This window comes from Osmia lignaria, chromosome 2 (genome assembly GCF_051020975.1).
Source record: "Osmia lignaria lignaria isolate PbOS001 chromosome 2, iyOsmLign1, whole genome shotgun sequence".
Lineage (NCBI taxonomy): Eukaryota > Metazoa > Arthropoda > Insecta > Hymenoptera > Megachilidae > Osmia > Osmia lignaria.
In genome coordinates, this window is record NC_135033.1 from 8,572,346 (window position 1) to 8,590,867 (window position 18,522).

The 18,522-nt window shown below is 37.1% G+C and overlaps 5 protein-coding genes and 1 non-coding gene across 8 annotated transcripts; 3 read left to right on the forward strand and 3 right to left on the reverse strand.

Moving 5' to 3' along the window:
- Window positions 1–513: 513 nt before the first annotated feature.
- LOC117607049 (Translocase of outer membrane 40) lies at window positions 514–3,689 on the reverse strand. 3 transcript variants are annotated; one of them, XM_034330254.2, is made up of 7 exons: window positions 3,552–3,689; window positions 2,058–2,253; window positions 1,789–1,903; window positions 1,467–1,720; window positions 1,233–1,394; window positions 982–1,131; window positions 514–890 (listed from the first exon to the last, which is right to left on the reverse strand). In XM_034330254.2, the coding sequence occupies exons 2-7, from the start codon at window positions 2,233–2,235 to the stop codon at window positions 751–753; spliced, it is 999 nt and encodes a 332-aa protein (XP_034186145.1). In that variant the 5' UTR covers window positions 2,236–2,253; window positions 3,552–3,689; the 3' UTR covers window positions 514–750. The 3 variants fall into 3 exon arrangements, with proteins under 3 accessions (XP_034186145.1, XP_034186143.1, XP_034186142.1); XM_034330252.2 differs by lacking the exon at window positions 3,552–3,689 and adding an exon at window positions 2,447–2,585; XM_034330251.2 differs by lacking the exon at window positions 3,552–3,689 and adding an exon at window positions 2,361–2,498.
- Window positions 2,445–3,741, reverse strand: mRpL14 (mitochondrial ribosomal protein L14). Its single transcript, XM_034330257.2, has 2 exons — window positions 3,552–3,741; window positions 2,445–3,481 (listed from the first exon to the last, which is right to left on the reverse strand). The coding sequence occupies exons 1-2, from the start codon at window positions 3,739–3,741 to the stop codon at window positions 3,228–3,230; spliced, it is 444 nt and encodes a 147-aa protein (XP_034186148.2). The 3' UTR covers window positions 2,445–3,227.
- A 342-nt stretch (window positions 3,742–4,083) lies between these two features.
- mRpS28 (mitochondrial ribosomal protein S28) lies at window positions 4,084–4,857 on the forward strand. The gene is made up of 3 exons (XM_034330256.2): window positions 4,084–4,362; window positions 4,468–4,589; window positions 4,655–4,857. The coding sequence occupies exons 1-3, from the start codon at window positions 4,084–4,086 to the stop codon at window positions 4,797–4,799; spliced, it is 546 nt and encodes a 181-aa protein (XP_034186147.2). The 3' UTR covers window positions 4,800–4,857.
- Window positions 4,858–4,916: 59 nt separating this feature from the next.
- Window positions 4,917–4,990, forward strand: TRNAI-AAU (transfer RNA isoleucine (anticodon AAU)). The gene has a single exon. It is a non-coding gene; the product is annotated as a tRNA-Ile (tRNA).
- A 38-nt stretch (window positions 4,991–5,028) lies between these two features.
- Window positions 5,029–15,287, forward strand: Srrm1 (Serine-arginine repetitive matrix 1). The gene is made up of 24 exons (XM_076690956.1): window positions 5,029–5,360; window positions 5,439–5,508; window positions 5,584–5,968; window positions 6,047–6,381; window positions 6,454–6,750; window positions 6,838–7,050; window positions 7,127–7,621; window positions 7,718–7,906; window positions 7,994–8,116; window positions 8,662–8,682; window positions 8,801–8,890; window positions 8,980–9,102; window positions 10,741–10,911; window positions 11,177–11,340; window positions 11,422–11,616; window positions 11,687–12,493; window positions 12,569–12,700; window positions 12,766–13,278; window positions 13,431–13,653; window positions 13,729–13,814; window positions 13,890–14,125; window positions 14,194–14,349; window positions 14,425–14,915; window positions 14,999–15,287. Exons 1-24 carry the CDS (start codon window positions 5,323–5,325, stop codon window positions 15,209–15,211), a joined length of 5,766 nt encoding a protein of 1,921 aa, XP_076547071.1. The 5' UTR covers window positions 5,029–5,322; the 3' UTR covers window positions 15,212–15,287.
- RpIIIC53 (RNA polymerase III subunit C53) lies at window positions 14,435–17,687 on the reverse strand. The gene is made up of 7 exons (XM_034330250.2): window positions 17,312–17,687; window positions 17,130–17,247; window positions 16,814–17,075; window positions 16,658–16,747; window positions 16,478–16,602; window positions 16,169–16,408; window positions 14,435–16,107 (listed from the first exon to the last, which is right to left on the reverse strand). Exons 1-7 carry the CDS (start codon window positions 17,560–17,562, stop codon window positions 15,988–15,990), a joined length of 1,206 nt encoding a protein of 401 aa, XP_034186141.1. The 5' UTR covers window positions 17,563–17,687; the 3' UTR covers window positions 14,435–15,987.
- Between the last annotated feature and the right edge of the window lie 835 nt (window positions 17,688–18,522).

An 18,522-nucleotide genomic window follows, 5' to 3' on the forward strand; every position in this document is an offset into this window, starting at 1 on the left:
TTCATTCGGTTGATCCTCACGAGCGGTAACGATGAGCATCGTCAAAATTGTTTTTTGTCCTACATCGTATCTGAATGAAAAATAAAAGAAAAGATTACTCGCTCGATATTTTGCAATCAAGCTACGGTTACGAGAAACGATGATGAAATCTGTATGATTTACCAAAGTTTAACGTCGATAATATTCTTACAACAGTAGTCAAATTTATAACGTTCCTTAAAAATTTTTTTCGTAATTTCAAAGCACGAAACAACAACTTTATCGCCGTTTGTTTCAAGCATTTATGCACGTATATGCACGCGCGCGTGCCCCATATTCTCAGTGCTCGCGTTGTACTTGTACTTGCGTCAATGTATGAAAATTTCACGTTATATTTCGTATTATTGAATACACGCGTGTTCTTTGTATAATCCAAACAGAAGTTACACTAATAAATTAATCGACTGTAAATGCAACCATACACACACACAGGCGCTCAGCTTAAATTAAAAGAATGTACACAATGAGAGCAAACCCTGTTGGTACGGTGTATCTTTAATAAAAAATAAACAAACAAAATGGTCGTATAAACACAATAGCGAACAGACGAGGTAATCAACGAGAAGAAGATAATCAATTGGGTTTCATCGATAGTAATTACAACGTTCCCTTAATTATGGTACGCAGTGGTCAAGTCACTCCTGCGTTTCTCTCCTTCTCATCGCTTGGCTAGATTATGTACTCGACCGATATTCAACTAAATGCCTAGCCTTAACCGATTATCAAACCGCAGCCGAGCCGAAATTGTTGTTTACTATGATTCATCATTCCACTTAACGCAAATGAGAATGGCAATGGCTGCAATTTCTTCTCCAATACAGCACCCACTGTCCAATTTGTATCTACGCTCCCTGGAATGAAATTATAGTTACGTTCCCCTCCCTTTACTTTCCCATTCGAATTCATCGAACATTTGTTTCGTCTAAATCAACACCGTTCTACCTCTAAATATTAAATCGGCCTTTGGTAAATCGACTTGATACGCGATAGTGCCGGTGGATTCCTGTATTCTAGAATTTATTTCCAACTCCACTCCAACCTGTAACTGCGGACTAGCTCTTTGATGGAAACAAAGGTGACAACCAGAAAAACCTATAGAAAACATAATTTTGTTAGAAATAATTTTCTCGAGACGAGATCTAACTCGAACGGCAATGGTAAGTCACGTGCCTCGAGGATGAATTTTTACACACCTAGACTAGCACTGATTGTGGAATCATCGCATGTATACCTTCCGGCCGCTGATAGAACAGCAACCTGACCTCCTGGTATAGCAGGGCCTCTTTGATAAGCTAATTCTCCGCCCAAAGCGATGGAAGGTGTTATACTCTGTAGATAATGCATCACGAAAACGCCTAAAAAAATTAGTTTGGTACCATAATCTTTATGAAAATTTCACATTATAGACCTTTACCTCGCACGCTTACCAGAACCATTTAGTATATCTGGATTGCCCACCGTGAAAGACAACGTGTAAGCATCGCCGCGATAATCCGTTGTCATTTGCACAGCGGTGAATTTACTTTTTTGTACTTGAGTAGCTAATTTCCCTCTTATCCTCTGACCAAACTGATGAATTATATTGGCATTAAGATTTCCACTTGGATCAATGTCACCTAGTAAAACTGGGTAAGCTTCTGAAGGTACTGGCTCCTGTGTACCAACATAAGTTGCTCCAAATCTAAACAGATTTTAACATCATTCGATGGCCTAACAATTGTAAGTTTGTTTAACTGCATTTAATCTTACCTGTATCCAGACGGTGCGACTGAACTCATATTTATTGTATGGGAAATTTGAAAGTGATTGCTAAGGCCTTTATTGAACATTAGTTTTGCACCTTCAAAATTTACAGGGAATACATCTGCCATCAAAATTAATACTCAATGTTAATATTACACTCAACTGTCTTCAAATAAAAATCATATACTATTGCCATTCTACTATTTCAATAGAAATAGCAAGATAACGTAAAATAATGTGAAAAAAAACGAAAATGAATGAAACTGTACGGATACCTTTACACTTTTTATGAAGATCCTCGATCGTGCCTGGATTTGATAGGCTATCCGAAGATTTGGTAGACGGGTGCAATCCCGTAGATAAATCTGGTTTTTCTAAATTCGGAAGTAATCCTGAAGTTGGAGGTGGCGGCGAAGGTGGAGGAGGTACAGAGGCAGCTAGTACATTCCCCATTTTATTCGATTTTTATACCTAAAAATTTATATACTTTACTTTTTTGTTTTGTAAACGGTATAGCAATCGGACTGTTTCATTGACCGCGGATTGTTACGTTGATATTTTAAATACTTGTTACATACACAAATCTCGTCAACGTAAAATCTCGCGGTTAAATGAAACAGCGTGCTTCTCCCTGAGCCGCCATTTATAAGACAACCACTATCACCTATCACTAAACCACAAGATTCCTACTTTTCTTCAAATATCCCTATTAAAGTTACAAATATTAGGTCTCAACCTCAACTAACGACAACTCGATTCTTTTAACTCAAAATTTACAATTCTCATAATTCCATTCTCGTATTTGCATAGACATATTAATCTTTTCACCATGACACAATAATAAAACGTAAATTAGCCACAGTTTTTCACTTTTTTCCCGCTATTCTACCAATATAAATTTCTCTTATGCCTTCAGAGTTCAATCGTTTAGTTACACAGTTTATGCAACAATATAGGCAGTTCAGAAAAATTCCCTATATTGTTTCACAAATATCATTGGTTTTGCAGACTATACATTTAATTTATCCATCTATTTAAACCCGAAACAAATGATTCATTTAATAGTGAATTAATTTGATAATAAAAATGCAATTTTTATTTCGGTTTTCAAATTTCAGGCGGAGTGTTCTTTCAACATAACCTCATTGCTAAACATAACGAATAACGATTGAAACAACATATTTCATACATTTAATTAACTATGTATACACATATGTAAATGAAAGTAGGTTTCTATTTATACTTGATGTCATGAGAGTCCATAACTAAGCGCGCAGGTTGGAATATGGCGGGGCAACGCAGCGATGGTGGGGGAAAGCGATCCGCCAATCGCTTTCCACTTCCGCTGGAAGTATCGCCAATCAGAGCGACAATGCGCAGAAAAGAACGAAAACTGGTCTTTTCGCAGTTATGGACTCTCGTGACATCAAGTATATACAAATCGATTATACAAATTTTGTTGCAATAGCTAGCAATTTTGTGTAATCAGCACCTTTGCTGTGTGTTTTTTCTCTCATTATTGTTCTAAGAATATGAGGAATTGGAACCTGAATTCTGGTACCTAAAGGCGTTCCATTATCATCTATGAGAACTATATTATTACTGTCAAACTTTGGAACCTTTACATTTTGTTTCTGTTTCAAGCCAACTAATATACCTTTCTTCTTCTCACCCTTTATTGCAACCATAACTTTGTCACCTGTATTATTCAGACACAACCATGAAAGTTTATCATCAATATTATTTATATAATTCACTTATCAACCTACCAATGTATCCAACTCCTTTTTTATTATAAACATGTATACAGCGTGGCGGTTTCCCTTCTAACATTGCTTGCTTTCCAATATCGCTATTATCCACGACCCTCAATCGTGTTAATTTCATTATTTGATTAGATATTGGCGATGTAGAAATACTTCTGGATAAAATATTGAATGCCATACCATTTCTCGACATTATCGTAACGTTTCCTGAAAGATATAACATTAAATTAACAATGAACAGGTTATGAACGCAAATTTTGTTACACGTATCAAACAAAACTGAATATAAGTCTGACTTTTAATGAACTAAATTGACCTCATTGATTCTTGATTTTCTACTTTTAAACGTGATAGAGCTTTAAAATTACACAATTCACTTACTTTTTAATCCCAAAAATTTCAACGCGTTAATCGTTAGGGTAATGAGGAATCGTAAGCGCGTATACGGCTGATCGGTATACCGACGTGGTAGAAAATAAACATTCAAACATAACCTATCATATTTGAATAAGAAGCACGTTTCCCGGCTACTAAAATGAATAAAATTCAACGTTGCCAAAAGATAATGCAACTGTATACCATTTATACGTCTCAGACAAGTTCAATATTTACGCAAAACTATTGTACTAAACAAATTTCAAACGAAAGTCAGACAAATAAAAGCGAAGAAAGTGGTGATGTTGCAGAAGATAAAATCAATATTTTCCAAAAACTAGTTTATGAACATATGAATCCTAATGATGCCAAGGAAGCCGTAGCGATTCCAAAGCGTGCTACATTTCCTTCGTTACTTCGATATTCTAAATTCATAGATGTAAATAGTAGATGTATTGTGATATTTTATAATCTAACAATATCTTTTGTTTGTATAAAAATTGTTGCATTGTTTTTATTTTTAATAACATTAATTTTGTTACAGCTAGGAGATCCTGAGGATAAGATAATAACAGGGAAAGTTTTTCAAGTAGTTGGCAATGATTTATATATTGACTTTGGATGGAAATTTCATTGTGTATGTCCAAAACCTAAAATAGATTCTGAGTAAGTAACAAACAAAAATTCTAATCTCAATCAGTAATAACCATCTTCTTCTTTTGTTATTTCAGAAAATATGTTAGGGGAGCAAAAGTGAAATTAAGAATTAAGGACTTGGAATTATCTACACGGTTCTTAGGAGCAACTTCAGATTTAACAATCTTGGAAGCAGACTGCGTTCTTATAGGTTTAATAAGCTCTCCATTAAAAGCTTAATGAAGCTAGAGTTATTGTTATTTTATGTTACATAATAAAAACTCAAATTATACATGCATTATTATTTTGTTATTACAAATTCCGAAATCAAAATAATAAATAAATTCCAGTAGCTCAGGCTCATTAGCTCAGCTGGTTAGAGCGTCGTGCTAATAACGCGAAGGTCGCGGGTTCGATCCCCCCATGAGCCAACTTTTTTTTTTTCTTTGACATGAAGAACAACATTAAAGTCTCATTAAATATGCATTAAACAATTTAAAAAAAATAATGGATCTTGTTTACACATTTGTTTTAAGTAAGGTTGCTTATAAAACTGAAACAACCACGTGGATTTACGTAATTGTCTTATCTATTGTATTTACAATGTATATATGCGTCTATATAACCTTTGAGTAAGGGTTAAAGATTATATTTGGGTTGCTCATATCTGTTTTCCTATTTACAATTGAAATGAGTTGAATAAGTATTAAATAAGACCAGAAGCAAATGCGTCGCAAACTGCGCTAACATATGTAATAGTAACATGTATCGGATAACAAGGGTAAAGACGCCGATTTTACAGTAAGTACATTATAAAGTAATTTTATAAAAATTGTTTATGCGAAACCAAAATAATGACGCACGTGTAACAATTTTCAGATGTCGCGTAATAGTTTTATGTATACATAATTTGCACACCTCTAAAACCTTGCAGAATAGATTTGATAAGGTAAGTATAAGTGCCTTAGTTATAGCATTATAAATTTACAAAGCTCATAAATCCTAGTTTCTCATTATATTATAGATCTTAATTGCAAATAGAGGAGAGATTGTATGCCGTGTTGTAAGAACTGCCAAAAGATTAGGAATAAAAACTGTAGGCATATACAGTGAAGCAGATAGAAATTCTATGCACGTAGATCAAGTGCATGAAGCCTACTGTGTTGGTCCTGCACCTTCCCATCAAAGTTATTTGAGGCAGGATAAAATAATATCTATCGCTAAGAAATCAAAGTGTCAGGCAATACATCCTGGTTATGGGTTCCTTTCAGAAAATGCAGAGTTTGCAGAGCTCTGTCAAAAAGAGAATATAATATTTATTGGCCCTCCATCAGATGCAATTAAAAGCATGGGTATTAAAAGTACTTCAAAGACAATAATGCTTGAAGCTGGGGTTCCTGTTGTAGCAGGTATAATTGTGTTGCAAGTGAAATTGAAATGCATGTAAATGTTAATGAAATTTAACTCTGAGGTATTTAAAAAAATAGGATACCACGGAAAGAATCAGTCTGATGAGGCTTTATTACAGCAAGCAAGGAAGATAGGTTTTCCTCTGATGATTAAGGCTGTATGCGGCGGAGGAGGAAAGGGAATGAGAATCGTTTTAAAGGAATCGGATTTTTCTGAAGCGTTAGAATCAGCGAGAACTGAATCTGAGAAAGCATTCGGTGACTCGACGGTGTTACTCGAACAATATATCAACGAACCAAGACATATCGAGGTACAAGTATTTGCAGATAAACACGGAAATGTCGTTCATATGTTTGAAAGAGATTGTTCCGTTCAAAGAAGACATCAAAAGATCATCGAGGAAGCGCCAGCAGTACGTACGTTTAATCACGTACTGATCGATGGTTTAATTTAAAAGATATATAATGATCGTGATATGCCACAGCCCGGAATTTCAGCAGATTTAAGGGCGAAATTAGGTGAAACAGCAGTTCGAGCAGCAAAAGCTGTAAACTACGTTGGCGCTGGTACCGTTGAGTTTATAATGGATCGTAAGCGAAACACTTTCCATTTCATGGAAATGAATACTCGTCTTCAAGTGGAACATCCAATTACGGAGGCAATTACAGGATTGGACTTGGTAGAATGGCAATTGAAAGTAGCAGCCGGAGAAGAACTTCCGTTAAATCAGGAAGAAATTAATTTTCATGGGCATGCTTTTGAAGCTAGAATATACGCAGAGGTAAACACTTGTTCACTCAACGATTATTGAATCAAACTTTTTAATTCTTTTAACGTTGAATTCATTTGTTATGATAATAAATCACAGAATCCAAGGAAGGGTTTTCTACCAGGAGCTGGAAGTATAGCATACATGAGACTTCCAGAAGCCACAGATAAAACGATCAGAATTGAACGTGGAGTTCGCGAAAAGGATGAAGTATCCGTGCATTATGACCCGATGATCGCAAAACTGGTTGTCTGGGGAAGAGATAGAGAAGAAGCATTGGCGACGCTTAGATTAAAACTAAGCGATTATAATGTAAATAAATTCGCAAGTGAAGATTCTGTTCATCGAAGATCAAACCGCATTTCTAATCTATTATGCATATTTTCAGATAGCCGGACTCGATACCAATATAGAGTTTATTAAGGACTTGTGCTCGCATCCTAGCTTTCGTGAAGGACATGTACACACTGGGTTCATAGAAGAACATCGTGAAGAACTATTTCCAAAACTACAAGTGCCAAGTGAAATTGTCGCACAAGCTACCCTTGCCTCCATACTTTACGAAGACACAGACTCTCTACGATCGGCTCTTAAAACTGTTGATCCCTTCAGCCCCTTCGCAACAGAAACTGGACTGAGGTTAAATCATAATTCATCCCGTACATTTCATTTCAACGTTTATGGTGATGATATCGATGTTGAAGTAAAATACGTTGAACCTGAAATCTATTCTATGAGAATCAACAGAATTGGCCGTTGGAGAACAGTAACTGGTGTCTTAAAGAAAAAAGAAAATTCGTTAGAATTATCTACTGAAATCGACGAAATGATCTGGAAAGCAAGAATAATTAAGATCCGCAACAAGTTACACCTATTCACCAAAGTATTCTTTTTACCGATACCATCGTTCTCTTATTTGGATTTTAATCGCTTCAACGGTATCATTTGGAAAAATAATTTACATTAATTCTCTTTGTAGGATCGCGAATGGCAATTCAGTACACCTCCCATGAAATTTCTTTCTGATGTTACGTGTACTGCACTCGAAGCAGATCCATGCAATGCTTTGAGTCCGATACCGGGTTTTATAGAGAAATTATTCGTTGCAAAAGGAGACACTGTTGAAAGAGGCGAAGCTTTGCTCGTCATTACTGCAATGAAAATGGAAGTATGTATTTGCATGGTTCTTTCAAATTGTGATTTTTAGCGATTCTTAGTATGTGTCTTAATTTTAAACTTAATCTTTTATTTTTAGTACATCGTTAGAGCATCCACCGATGGAATTGTCGAGAATATATCATGTTCAGTAGGTGATAATGTCCCTAAGAATAAGGTTCTCGTTAAACTGACTGAATCTCAAGAAAATACGACTACGACTTAATTTATATTGTTAATTATTTCTATTTTCTGTATTGCTTTGATTATATGTACAGAGAATGCACAAGATATTTTATATGAGATGTGTAGGAAATATAAGAGGAAATATAAATTTTATATTGTATGCAGTTATTTTAATTTTTGATGAAACGTTGACTGTTTTACCGATGCGGAATTCGGAGTTCGCTCCTCTTTGGTTCTGTCTTGACGCTTGTATCCTTGACAGGAAACGGTATAGAAGAATATTGGTAGCACTGAAAGATGCGACCGCGCTGCGTTACTGCAACTTCAGGTTTCCGTTTTAATGATACAGTCGCCATGTTCGGGGATTGATCTATCGTGTGCGTCCGTGTTCGTATACGCTTCATTCTATCGTTCAATATTTGTATATACAAAACCACGTATCATTTTTCGTGGTTAAGAGAAAGACGCATTCGCTTAAAACGTATTCCGACGACTCGTTAGTTTTTGTTCAGCAGTGGAAAGGAAGATTGGAACGCCGCCAGCTAGGAACATCGAACATCGTGCAGCTTTTGACTTCTACACGTTGCCAAAATGATGTACACGGTAAATTAGCCAGAATTTTGATTAGAACAAACCAAACTACTACTCCCTAGTGTTACAAGTTTGTTCTGTTATCGTTTCTAAATATTTGACAATTTTATATTATATTTTTGGTTATCAGGGGACTACCGCGTCGCAGGATACGAGGTTCAGCGACAAGGAGAAAAAGCTTCTGAAACAAATGAAGTTTGGAGATTCTCTCACTCAGAAAGTAAATATTTACAATGTGAATCTTTGTTTATAATATGCATTAATTACTCAAATATTAATATTTGGTGTTATGTTTCAAAATATTTTCAGGTGGATATGAGCAAAGTTAAACTTGATGTTATCAAGCCATGGATCACTACAAAAATCACACAGATTTTAGGAATGGAGGATGATGTAGTGGTAGAATTTGTATATAATCAACTGGAGGAAAAGGTAAGAAGTTTGTTTTTGCATTACTATTTAGATTAGAATTAGATCTAAGGGATTGTAACTTAACATGAAATAAAAAAAAAAAATATGTTCACTTGGCTTTTTCCCCTCATCATAGGAAATCGATAAATACACATTATTTCAGCACAATGTTTTGTACCAGTTACGAATGATAATCCAAATTCTGCACAATGTGCTGACTTTGGAGATGAAAAGCAAGGAGGCAGAAACCATATTAGTCATACTTGCCTCATTGTTCTTTTCTTTTTTTATTTATTTTTTTGAATTTTGATAAAATATCATCGTTCCTTATATGTCCTGTGTAACCTGTTCTTGTTCACCTTATATGTTCCTTCCAAGCTATATCCTGTTTCAACAAAAGAAAAACTGATGTAGCTGATCCTGCAACACTGTAACATGTGAAAACAACTTTTTATCACGTATGTTTGAATTCCCCGTTAGTATAAGTAGAGACCGTTGGTGGGGCTCAACCCTATTGTCCAAATGGCATTCGGATGTGCTCCTCTCTACATCCGATTGGCCGCCTTTCTATCAGCCGTCAACGCTAGCTGATGCCAGCTGGTATGTCAACGTCATCTTAGAACCACTGCTGAAACTTCAGCCTAAGCAGTTCATCCACCATCGATTCGTCGTCATCGGCAGAAACGGCGTATTCGCAGTAATATCGCCGCATCATCATGCTGTTCCCGCTCTTCTCATCTTTGTACGGAGCTCTTCCCGGGGCCTTCTACCATTCTGCAGATGCCTGCTCTGCTGTGACCGCATCCGTCTACTATCTGCGCCAACCGTCGTCTTCATCTACTACCGACTGCCTCTGTCGAGGTGGTTGCAGCATCAAAATTGCAACTGCGAGAGCTGTGTCGCAGCTTCCGGACACCCATCATCAACGGGCAGTCAACGGTTCGAGTTCGTGCAAGGAGGAGGAATCACCCTGCTGCCTACCCAGAATGCTGTAATCATCCCATCAGGACATCCGTGGAGCTGATACAACTGAGATGCAGATTGCCAGATTCTTCGTACTTCCAACAACATCCCAAGGAAACCAGGAACTTTATACATCGCGCAGGTCTGTTCTCCAGTTAATGATTCATCGGAAATGCAGTCAATCGGATGCGATTGGCTGATGGTCGATGCCGGAGGTATCTCTGCTCAGTTTGACACTCTTTGTCAACATCACAGGTTGGTGGAACGGTGTTCCTTCTATTCCAAATTAATCCTTTCATTTACAGCTAACACTTTCAACATGTATTTTTAAGTTCTATTTCAGCGTCCACCTAAGCAGCATTTATTCATTGAGAAGGTATCAATATAATATCTGTGCTACTTGTGCGTTTATCGATGAGTATCATTATTTTTTTTTTTCTTAGCGTATTACTGATTAGCGCAGACGTGAAACGATCCTGTTTACAGAGTTGGTAAGATACATTAGAAATGCAACAAATAAATCTGCTTTTTCGAGGGGGAAAAGCAGTTAGCGTCACTAGCGAGATCAATATCGTATATAATTTCACTTTTTTATTTCAAAATTTCATAAAAATTGAACGTTCGTTGGTCAATCATTGATGTAAGTTTTCGATTACGTGGATAGAGAAATAAATTCGAACACTGTATATTTTACAGTTTCCCGACCCCCGAAAAATGCAGATCAACCTAACAGGCTTCCTGAATGGAAGGAATGCCCGATCTTTCATGGGTGAATTATGGGACCTTCTGGTCTCTGCTCAGGAAAGTGTAACGGGCATTCCAGAGGCTTTCTTGCAACAAAAAAAAGATCAGATTAAAAAGCGTTTGGTAATTATCCGTTTTTTATATTCTTATTTTTTAATATGCGATATTCACAATAGATGGACTGAATGCAGAGTTCATTAGATTTAATTGCATGAACATGATTTGATAACAGCAAAACAATTGAGTAACTAGATTTTGTCGTTCAACAAAATGTTCAGTTGATTAAATGCTTTTCATTGCACGAGGTTCAGTTTCGATTTCTTTTATTGTTATTTCCAAATAAACGAATCAATATCCGATTATTTTAAATCACGATATATCAAATCAGGAGGAGCAAGAGAAGCTCCAAGCTTCTTTGGCAGAGAAAGAGAAAGAAAAGGAAAGGGAAAAGGAGAAAGATGAAGCCGAAAGCAAGATAAAGAAAGAAGAAAAGGAACGTGGTTCGTCAAAGGAGCGTAGAAGAGATCGAAGCAGAGATCGTGATAGGGACAGGTACTTGTCCGCGTTCTAACGTAATCCTATACTTTCGTCTAATTTTACATATATTATTAATAGTTGTATGATCGTTTACAGAAGTAAGAGGAGTCGATCAAGAGATCGACACAGAGACCGCGACAGATCGAGTCGTAAACGACGATCATCTTCAAGATCACCTAGCAAAAATTCATTGAAGGACAACGGTAAAGACATGACGGAAGTTAAAGTTGAACGGGAGGATTCACCTCAACCTGAAAACGCTATACCGCTGATGCCCGTTAAGACGAAACCGTAAATATCGATATTTTATTTTAATTAACGTAAACTCACAAAAGGGTTATTCATTAAAATGTTTTAACAGGGAAGCCGCTGTTGCAATATCCCGATTGCAAGCCAAACTAATGAGCATTGCCGATGGAAAGAAGAAGAACAATCGTACTCCATCCCCCGAGTCACTTGACAAAGCGAAGAAATCTAGATCCAGATCAAAGTCGCCTGTAAGCCGTTCCAAAAAATCTAGATCCAAATCACCGAGCCGAGATTCAAAAACACGCCGTTCTCGATCGCCTGCGTCGAAATCGAGACGGTCTCGTTCCAAGTCAAGATCAAGAAGATCCAGGTCTAGATCCAAGTCAAGGAGATCGAAATCCAGATCGCAGGATCGTTCTAAATCGAGACGTACGAAATCCAAGTCACCGAGATCCCATTCAAGATCTCGATCCCGATCGAAAAAATCAAGATCCAAAAGCATCGACAGGAGCAAGGCCCGGAAATCGAGGTCAGATTCGAGCGATTCCAGGTCGTCCAAGTCTCGCTCGAAATCACCCGATAAGAGAAAGGACGCTCCCGATTCAAATAGGAAACGAGATGCTAGTACAAGCAGCAGTTCCGAGTCAGAAGAAGACAAAGGAGCGAAAGACAAGAATGATTTCGAAATTAGAAAGAAGAAAGATGGAGTGCAGGCTAAAAGATCGTATAGAAAAACTAACAAGGATGATAGCGGTAGCGACAGTGATTCGAGCCGGGAAAGGAAATCTGTCCCCAAACGAAGAAGCCCCTCGCCGCGTAAAGACAGAGGTCGATCAAAAGATAGAGACAGATCGCGAGATAGATCACGGGATAGATCGCGAGATAGGTCACGCGATCGATCTCGAGATAGGAACAGGAGGTGTGTAAAACAATTTCTAGATTATAAATTGCGATAAATCAATGTTGCATTCAACTTGTTTGGTTCTTTGTTCAGGAGATCCATAGATAGAGAACGAGAAAGAAGACGGGAGCGGGAACGAGAAAGGGAAAGGGAAAGGCTGGATAGATATAGCGGTAGCCGCAGCATGCGGCCACCATCAGTGCGCAGAGCACCTAGTAGGCGAAGGTAAGATAAATTGCATGCATAAATCATACGCGGGTATTAATATCGATAACTTGTAATTACTACAGAAGCCCTCCTCGCAGAAGTCCGGCAAGATATCGGCGCAGATCTCCTAGTCCCGGTGAGAGACGCAGAAGAAGATCCCTCGATCGAAGACGACGATCGTCGGAGCGACGAGACAGGCGTCGATCTCCGGATCGTCGCGACAGCAGGCGTCGTTCACCAGATGGACGGGATCGATCCCTCAGGTACGATAGATCTTCCTCTCGCGACAGATCGAGTAGGCGAGACCGTTCCAGAGACAGGGACAGAAGGGATAGAGATCGGAGATCTAGATCTAAAGATCGTAGATCGAGGTCTAAAGATCAACGGGCATCGGTGGATCGTTCGAGGGATGCGAAACGATCTCCCGATCGGTCGAGAGATCCGAAGGAGAAGATAAAGGAGAAGAAAGTGGATGAAAAAGTTAAAAGAACAACCGATACAGGATCGCGAAAAGAATTACGAAATGGAAGGTCTAAGTCAAGTAGCTCGGAAAGTAGCGAAAGTAGTTCCTCTAGCAATGAGGATGAAGCGATCAGGTGAGTAAAGAAAATCATTATTATATTTTTTTTATATGTTGTTACAGACCTTACGATTGTTGGAGCGTAAAGCGAGCTATGTTTCATTTTTTGCTTAGCTTTAAACAATAATTGTTTACAGTCTCCAATAATGTATCTTGTTATTTGTGTAGAAAATCGCTCGAACGGAAATCGTCTCAGGAAAAACGTGAACGCGAAAGGGAACGGGAACACGTGGATGAGAAACGTAAAGAAAAAGAAAAACCTAAGGAAGAGCCCGTCAAACGACCCGAGAAGGAAGTGAAGAAGGTTGAACCTCCGACTATCAAGAAACCGGATCCAAGTGTTTCCCCTAAAAAGCTTCAACCTACCACACTTCCTGTAACTAGGCATAGAGTAAGTTTAATAATACCTACATGTAACTGTATCTTTCTGCTATTTCAAATGTTTCTACTTTACTCTTATCTCTAGTTTTCTAAGAGTCTGTCCAGAACGCCCTCGCCGTTTAAAAAGACTGAAGACATCATAGCTGCAGTTAAAGTTAAACAACCTTTGAAGTAAGTGTTGTTCGAATGCTTTTCGGCGTGTTGCTTACGATATTCTTAATTGGAATAATTATTTATTGCTTTCAGGGAGGATAATAAGGAAGAATCGCCGAAAGAAGAATCCAACTTCTCGTCGGGAGACAATTTCCCATTAAAGAAAGATGACAAGTCGATTAAATCAATCAAAACGACGTCGGAAGAAAAGAAGTCAGGTCAAAAATCGTCGGAACCAGTGATTTTGAAGAAACCAGTGGAAGTGATCAAAAAATCAAAAAGGGAGAAACGTGATGGTTCTTCGGATTCGAATGACAGTGAAAGCGAAGGTAAGAATTAATTTGAGGTTATGTTAACGCATGATCTGAACGATGTTCGTGTTATTTTTAAATCTTAGGAAAGAAAAAATCGAGGAAAATAGACAAGTCCAGAAAATCCAGGAAGGCTTCTACGGATGATGAAAAATCGGACAAAGGTGGCTCCAGCTCGGATTCCGAAGACGAGAGGAAGCATGTAGAAAAAAGTAAAAAGATCAGAGACTCGAACCGAGGAGGTGAAGTTTATTAATTATTCAGATTTGATAAAATTTCAGTTAACTACAATCTCAAGATTTTATCCACTTTTACAGATTCGTTGGACGAACGTTCCAAGGATAGGAAGGATAACAGGAAGAGAGACACCAGTGAAAATGAATCTCGTAAACGACCGAAAAAAGACTTAGAAGAAGAAACTAAGAAATCTAAGAGATCTAGAAAAGATTCTTCTTCGGGAGATGAAGACCCAAAAACAAAAAGAAACAAAGCTGAAGATGATCGATCTAGGTTAAGGAAGTCTAAAAAAGATTCAAGCTCAGATGACGAACCGAAAAAGACAAGAAAACGAAAAGATAGTTCTTCGGAGGATGAAAAATCTAGAACGAGGAAATCTAGGAAAGATTCAACGAGCGAAGATGAAGCAAAAATAAGAGTGAAGAAGTCGAAACGAGACTCGAGTACGGAAGACGAAGAGATAGGAGAAAAGGATGCAAAGAAGAAGAGGAAAGTAGATGACAGTTCAGATGAAGAGAAAGTGAAGAAAAAACGTAAAAAGAAGACTAAAACTAGTACGAGTGAATCAGAGGTAATTTTCCGTTTCGGCGGTAACTGATGAAAGGGAAATACGATGACATAAATTATTTCTTAATCATAATTTGTGTTCTTTAGGAAAGCGAAGTAGAAGAAAAGAAGAAGAAAAAAGATAAGAAGCACAAGAAACACAAAAAACATAAGAAGCATAGGAAGCACAAAAAGAAGAAGGTTGCTGACTCTGACGAATCTGATGTGAGTGAAGGTAACACTGAAGAACTGGAAAAAAAGCTTCGTGAGAAAGCATTGAAATCGATGAAAAAAGGACACAGTATAGAAAGAAGTGACTGAGACTTTGTGTGATCTATTAACAAGGGTGTGTAATATGTGTGTATTTCTGTATTACGATGCACTTGCTTTAATTGTATTCACGGATGTTTCTGTTTATTATATCTACAGTAGGATTTTACCGTATCATATTTTCTTGAGTAAAAGAAGTCTGGTATTAAATGAATTCGTCCTCGAGCGATAAAACCCTAATTTTTATAAATCTTAAACGTAAGTTTAAGATTACAGAGTTAAATACAATAGTTATTTCCTTGACTTAGTAAACAAAACTAGCGTATGTTATACCCGTAGTAACAGTAATTTCTTGTGCCACTTTAATGTACGATTTTTACATTTTTCAAAGTATCGGCACAACCGAACAAAGATATATCCTTTTTAGTTAATAAGTTCATGATTTAATGTTTATTTGATAGGACAATAAGTTTAATTTGTAAATCTAATTTGTATAAAAATAATTTTTCATCAAATTATCTATATTAAGGTAACAGAATAAATTGCGTTTTGATGAAAAATATTACGTACCTTGTACGGACTTAACACGCCCTCTTGTTGCGATATTTATACACATAAATTGTATAACAAAAATTAATCTAAAATAACTCTAAATTTATTTAGACTTCTGAGTTACTATTGAACTTGTACGTGATGCAAGTTCTACGCATATCGAATTATTTAAAATACGTGATTTACAACAGGGAAAAATAACCGTTCATATTGTACAATAGATTAATCATCATACATCATTAATTCAACAAAATTTATAAATAGTATAAATATATCTACAATTTGGCCAGCATAGATTCCCAATCCGGTGAACATATGAGTGTACTACTGACTGGTCCGAGATTAATTAGGTCACCACTCAATTTTTCGTTGTCTACTTTCGCCGCGATGAGATCCTGCAATATAAATTATTATTATTATAACATTCAATACTTACGCTAGTTTTGCATTACGTACTTGTCGAAAACTCAGATGCGATCCAACCTCTACAATCAAGTTATTTTCACCCAACAATAAGCGCGTTTTACCAGATTTCAAAATTTGTAACTTGCCCAGAATACCAGGCTTTAAACTATTCAGAGTACACATTTCCGTTTCGGATTTATTTTCGTTTTCTTTTTCAAAATTCGAGGTATTTGAACGATTTGGTCTCGTATCATCCGCACTGCTCATCAAACCCGGTAAGCAATCTGGAAACTGTGCTCGATTTGTTACATTAACATATCATAGAGATAAATACAAGTTTTCAGATTAATATATTCCTACCTGCATCAAAATGTAAGAATTTGTTTTGTTTTCAATGATTTGGGGAATGCTCTGTGAAAATTTATCTTTTACTTCTGTGTCAGATTTACATATCTTTACTTTGGGTTCCTTTTTTGGTGGTAGTACTAAAAGTAATTCTTAATTGTTACAACATTTTGTTGAAAGAAAAAACATACTTACCTTCTCCATTTTCTAAAAGGATTGGCTTCCTATCTATCTCTTCTTCTTCTTTTTCAACTTTTACCTTAACTTCTTCTTTATACAATTTTGCTATAACAAACATGAAATGATTGTGATTAGGCTACACAAATCATTGACATTTTGCAACTGAATTACCTTCTTTAACCATTGGCAATATAACAGGACTATTCTCAAGATTTAAGGGTTCTCCATCATCTATAAAATCATCCCTTAACAATAATTTCAACTTTTCTTCTTCATCAGCTTTATCAATCTTGCGATTTAGATCTAATTTTGGTTTCTCTAAACTCATCTGAGAACTTTTGCCAGTATCTCTAGAACCACCACCACCACCACCACCACTACTGTGGCGTTTTGTTGCTTCATTTGTTATTCCAGTAGACCAAACACCACTAGACTGAAACAATACATGTACAGAATGCAATCTAATAAAATATCTTCTTCAATATACCTGAATTAGATTGCTGGATGTTTTACCACGGCCTCTATCAGATCTACTACCCCTGCCACGTCCTCTATTATGATCCCTATTTCTAACTGATCTAGCATGATCATTTTGTGTTGCATCTCTAAAACATAATTGTTGTATCAATCCAGACTTAATGATTAATATTTGGTATTAAGTGAACTTACTCTTTCTTTTTTATTCTCTGAGCATTTAAGTTTGGTGTATATATTTTCTTGGGTTTCTCAGTCTTAATGTTACCCCCTAACGTTAAATCTCTTGGTAAACGAAAAGAAGTTAATCTGGTTGTACTAGTTGATAGACCAGGTTCTGTTTTAATATTTTTTAAGGTTACAGGCATTGATGTTCCAGGTTCAACTTTTATTTGAACGTTTGATGGAAGTGCAGTGTTTGAATTGCCAGATTTATCAGATGCCATCGTTAATTACTTTTTAAATGCTAAATGTCACAAACTTATTCTTTTCATAATGTAGAATTGTGTAACATCAGCGAACGGGCACTTGCGATCCCAATCACTTTGTGCCTCAACACCATCTGCTTTATCATAGTACAAAAATGTTCAAAAATCGATCGACTTCCGCTGTTTTTCAATAGGTAGCGATAGTGTTCCCCGATCGATAAGTTGTTGAGTAGTTTGCGGCATTTTTGTATAGATAGCGGTGGGATCGAATTTAAAAAATTTTTAATTTATTGCGGTCTTTTTAAAATATAAGTATGTCAAATAATGATTTTAATAATTTGCAGGTTTTATACTGATTTTGACTGATTTCTAAAAAATAGAACCAAAAGTCAAAATTATCTCTGTCGAAATTGTCGGCAAAGACATTTGAAAGTAAATGCAGTTTCTGAATGTCCTAGTGACCTGGCAGGACGCTCCAAACAAAGCGATAATGCGAACAGTAACCTCCTGGAGGCAAAGGAGATTTTAGCATGTTTTCAGGATGGCTAGTAGTAGTGACATGGGCAGGAGAACAGACTCGGTGTGATGAGGTCATCGTATGGTTTTTTAGCCGCGCCGGCAGTCGCGACGCGGAGCGCCCGAACGCCGGCTGCTACGTATAATCCTGCGGCGGGGACATGTCTGCCATGTGCCTGTCCGCGACGTATCGTTTCTCCAATCGCGAGTGCAACGTGTCCTCCTTCTTTCTCGGTGTCACGAAACCATCGCTCGATCGCGAACACGTTCACCTTCCTTTTTAATTCGTACGGATTCGATCTACCGGTTTCCACGACCGATCACGTTTTTCAGTGAGTTTCGAATCCCCCGACCAAGCTCGTGGTACAAGTGTTTGATTTCGAATCAACGTAATTTCTACCGGTTAGACAGATGACCGATTTAAAAGCCGACCGGTCAACTACGCTCTTAAACCTGTTTCTC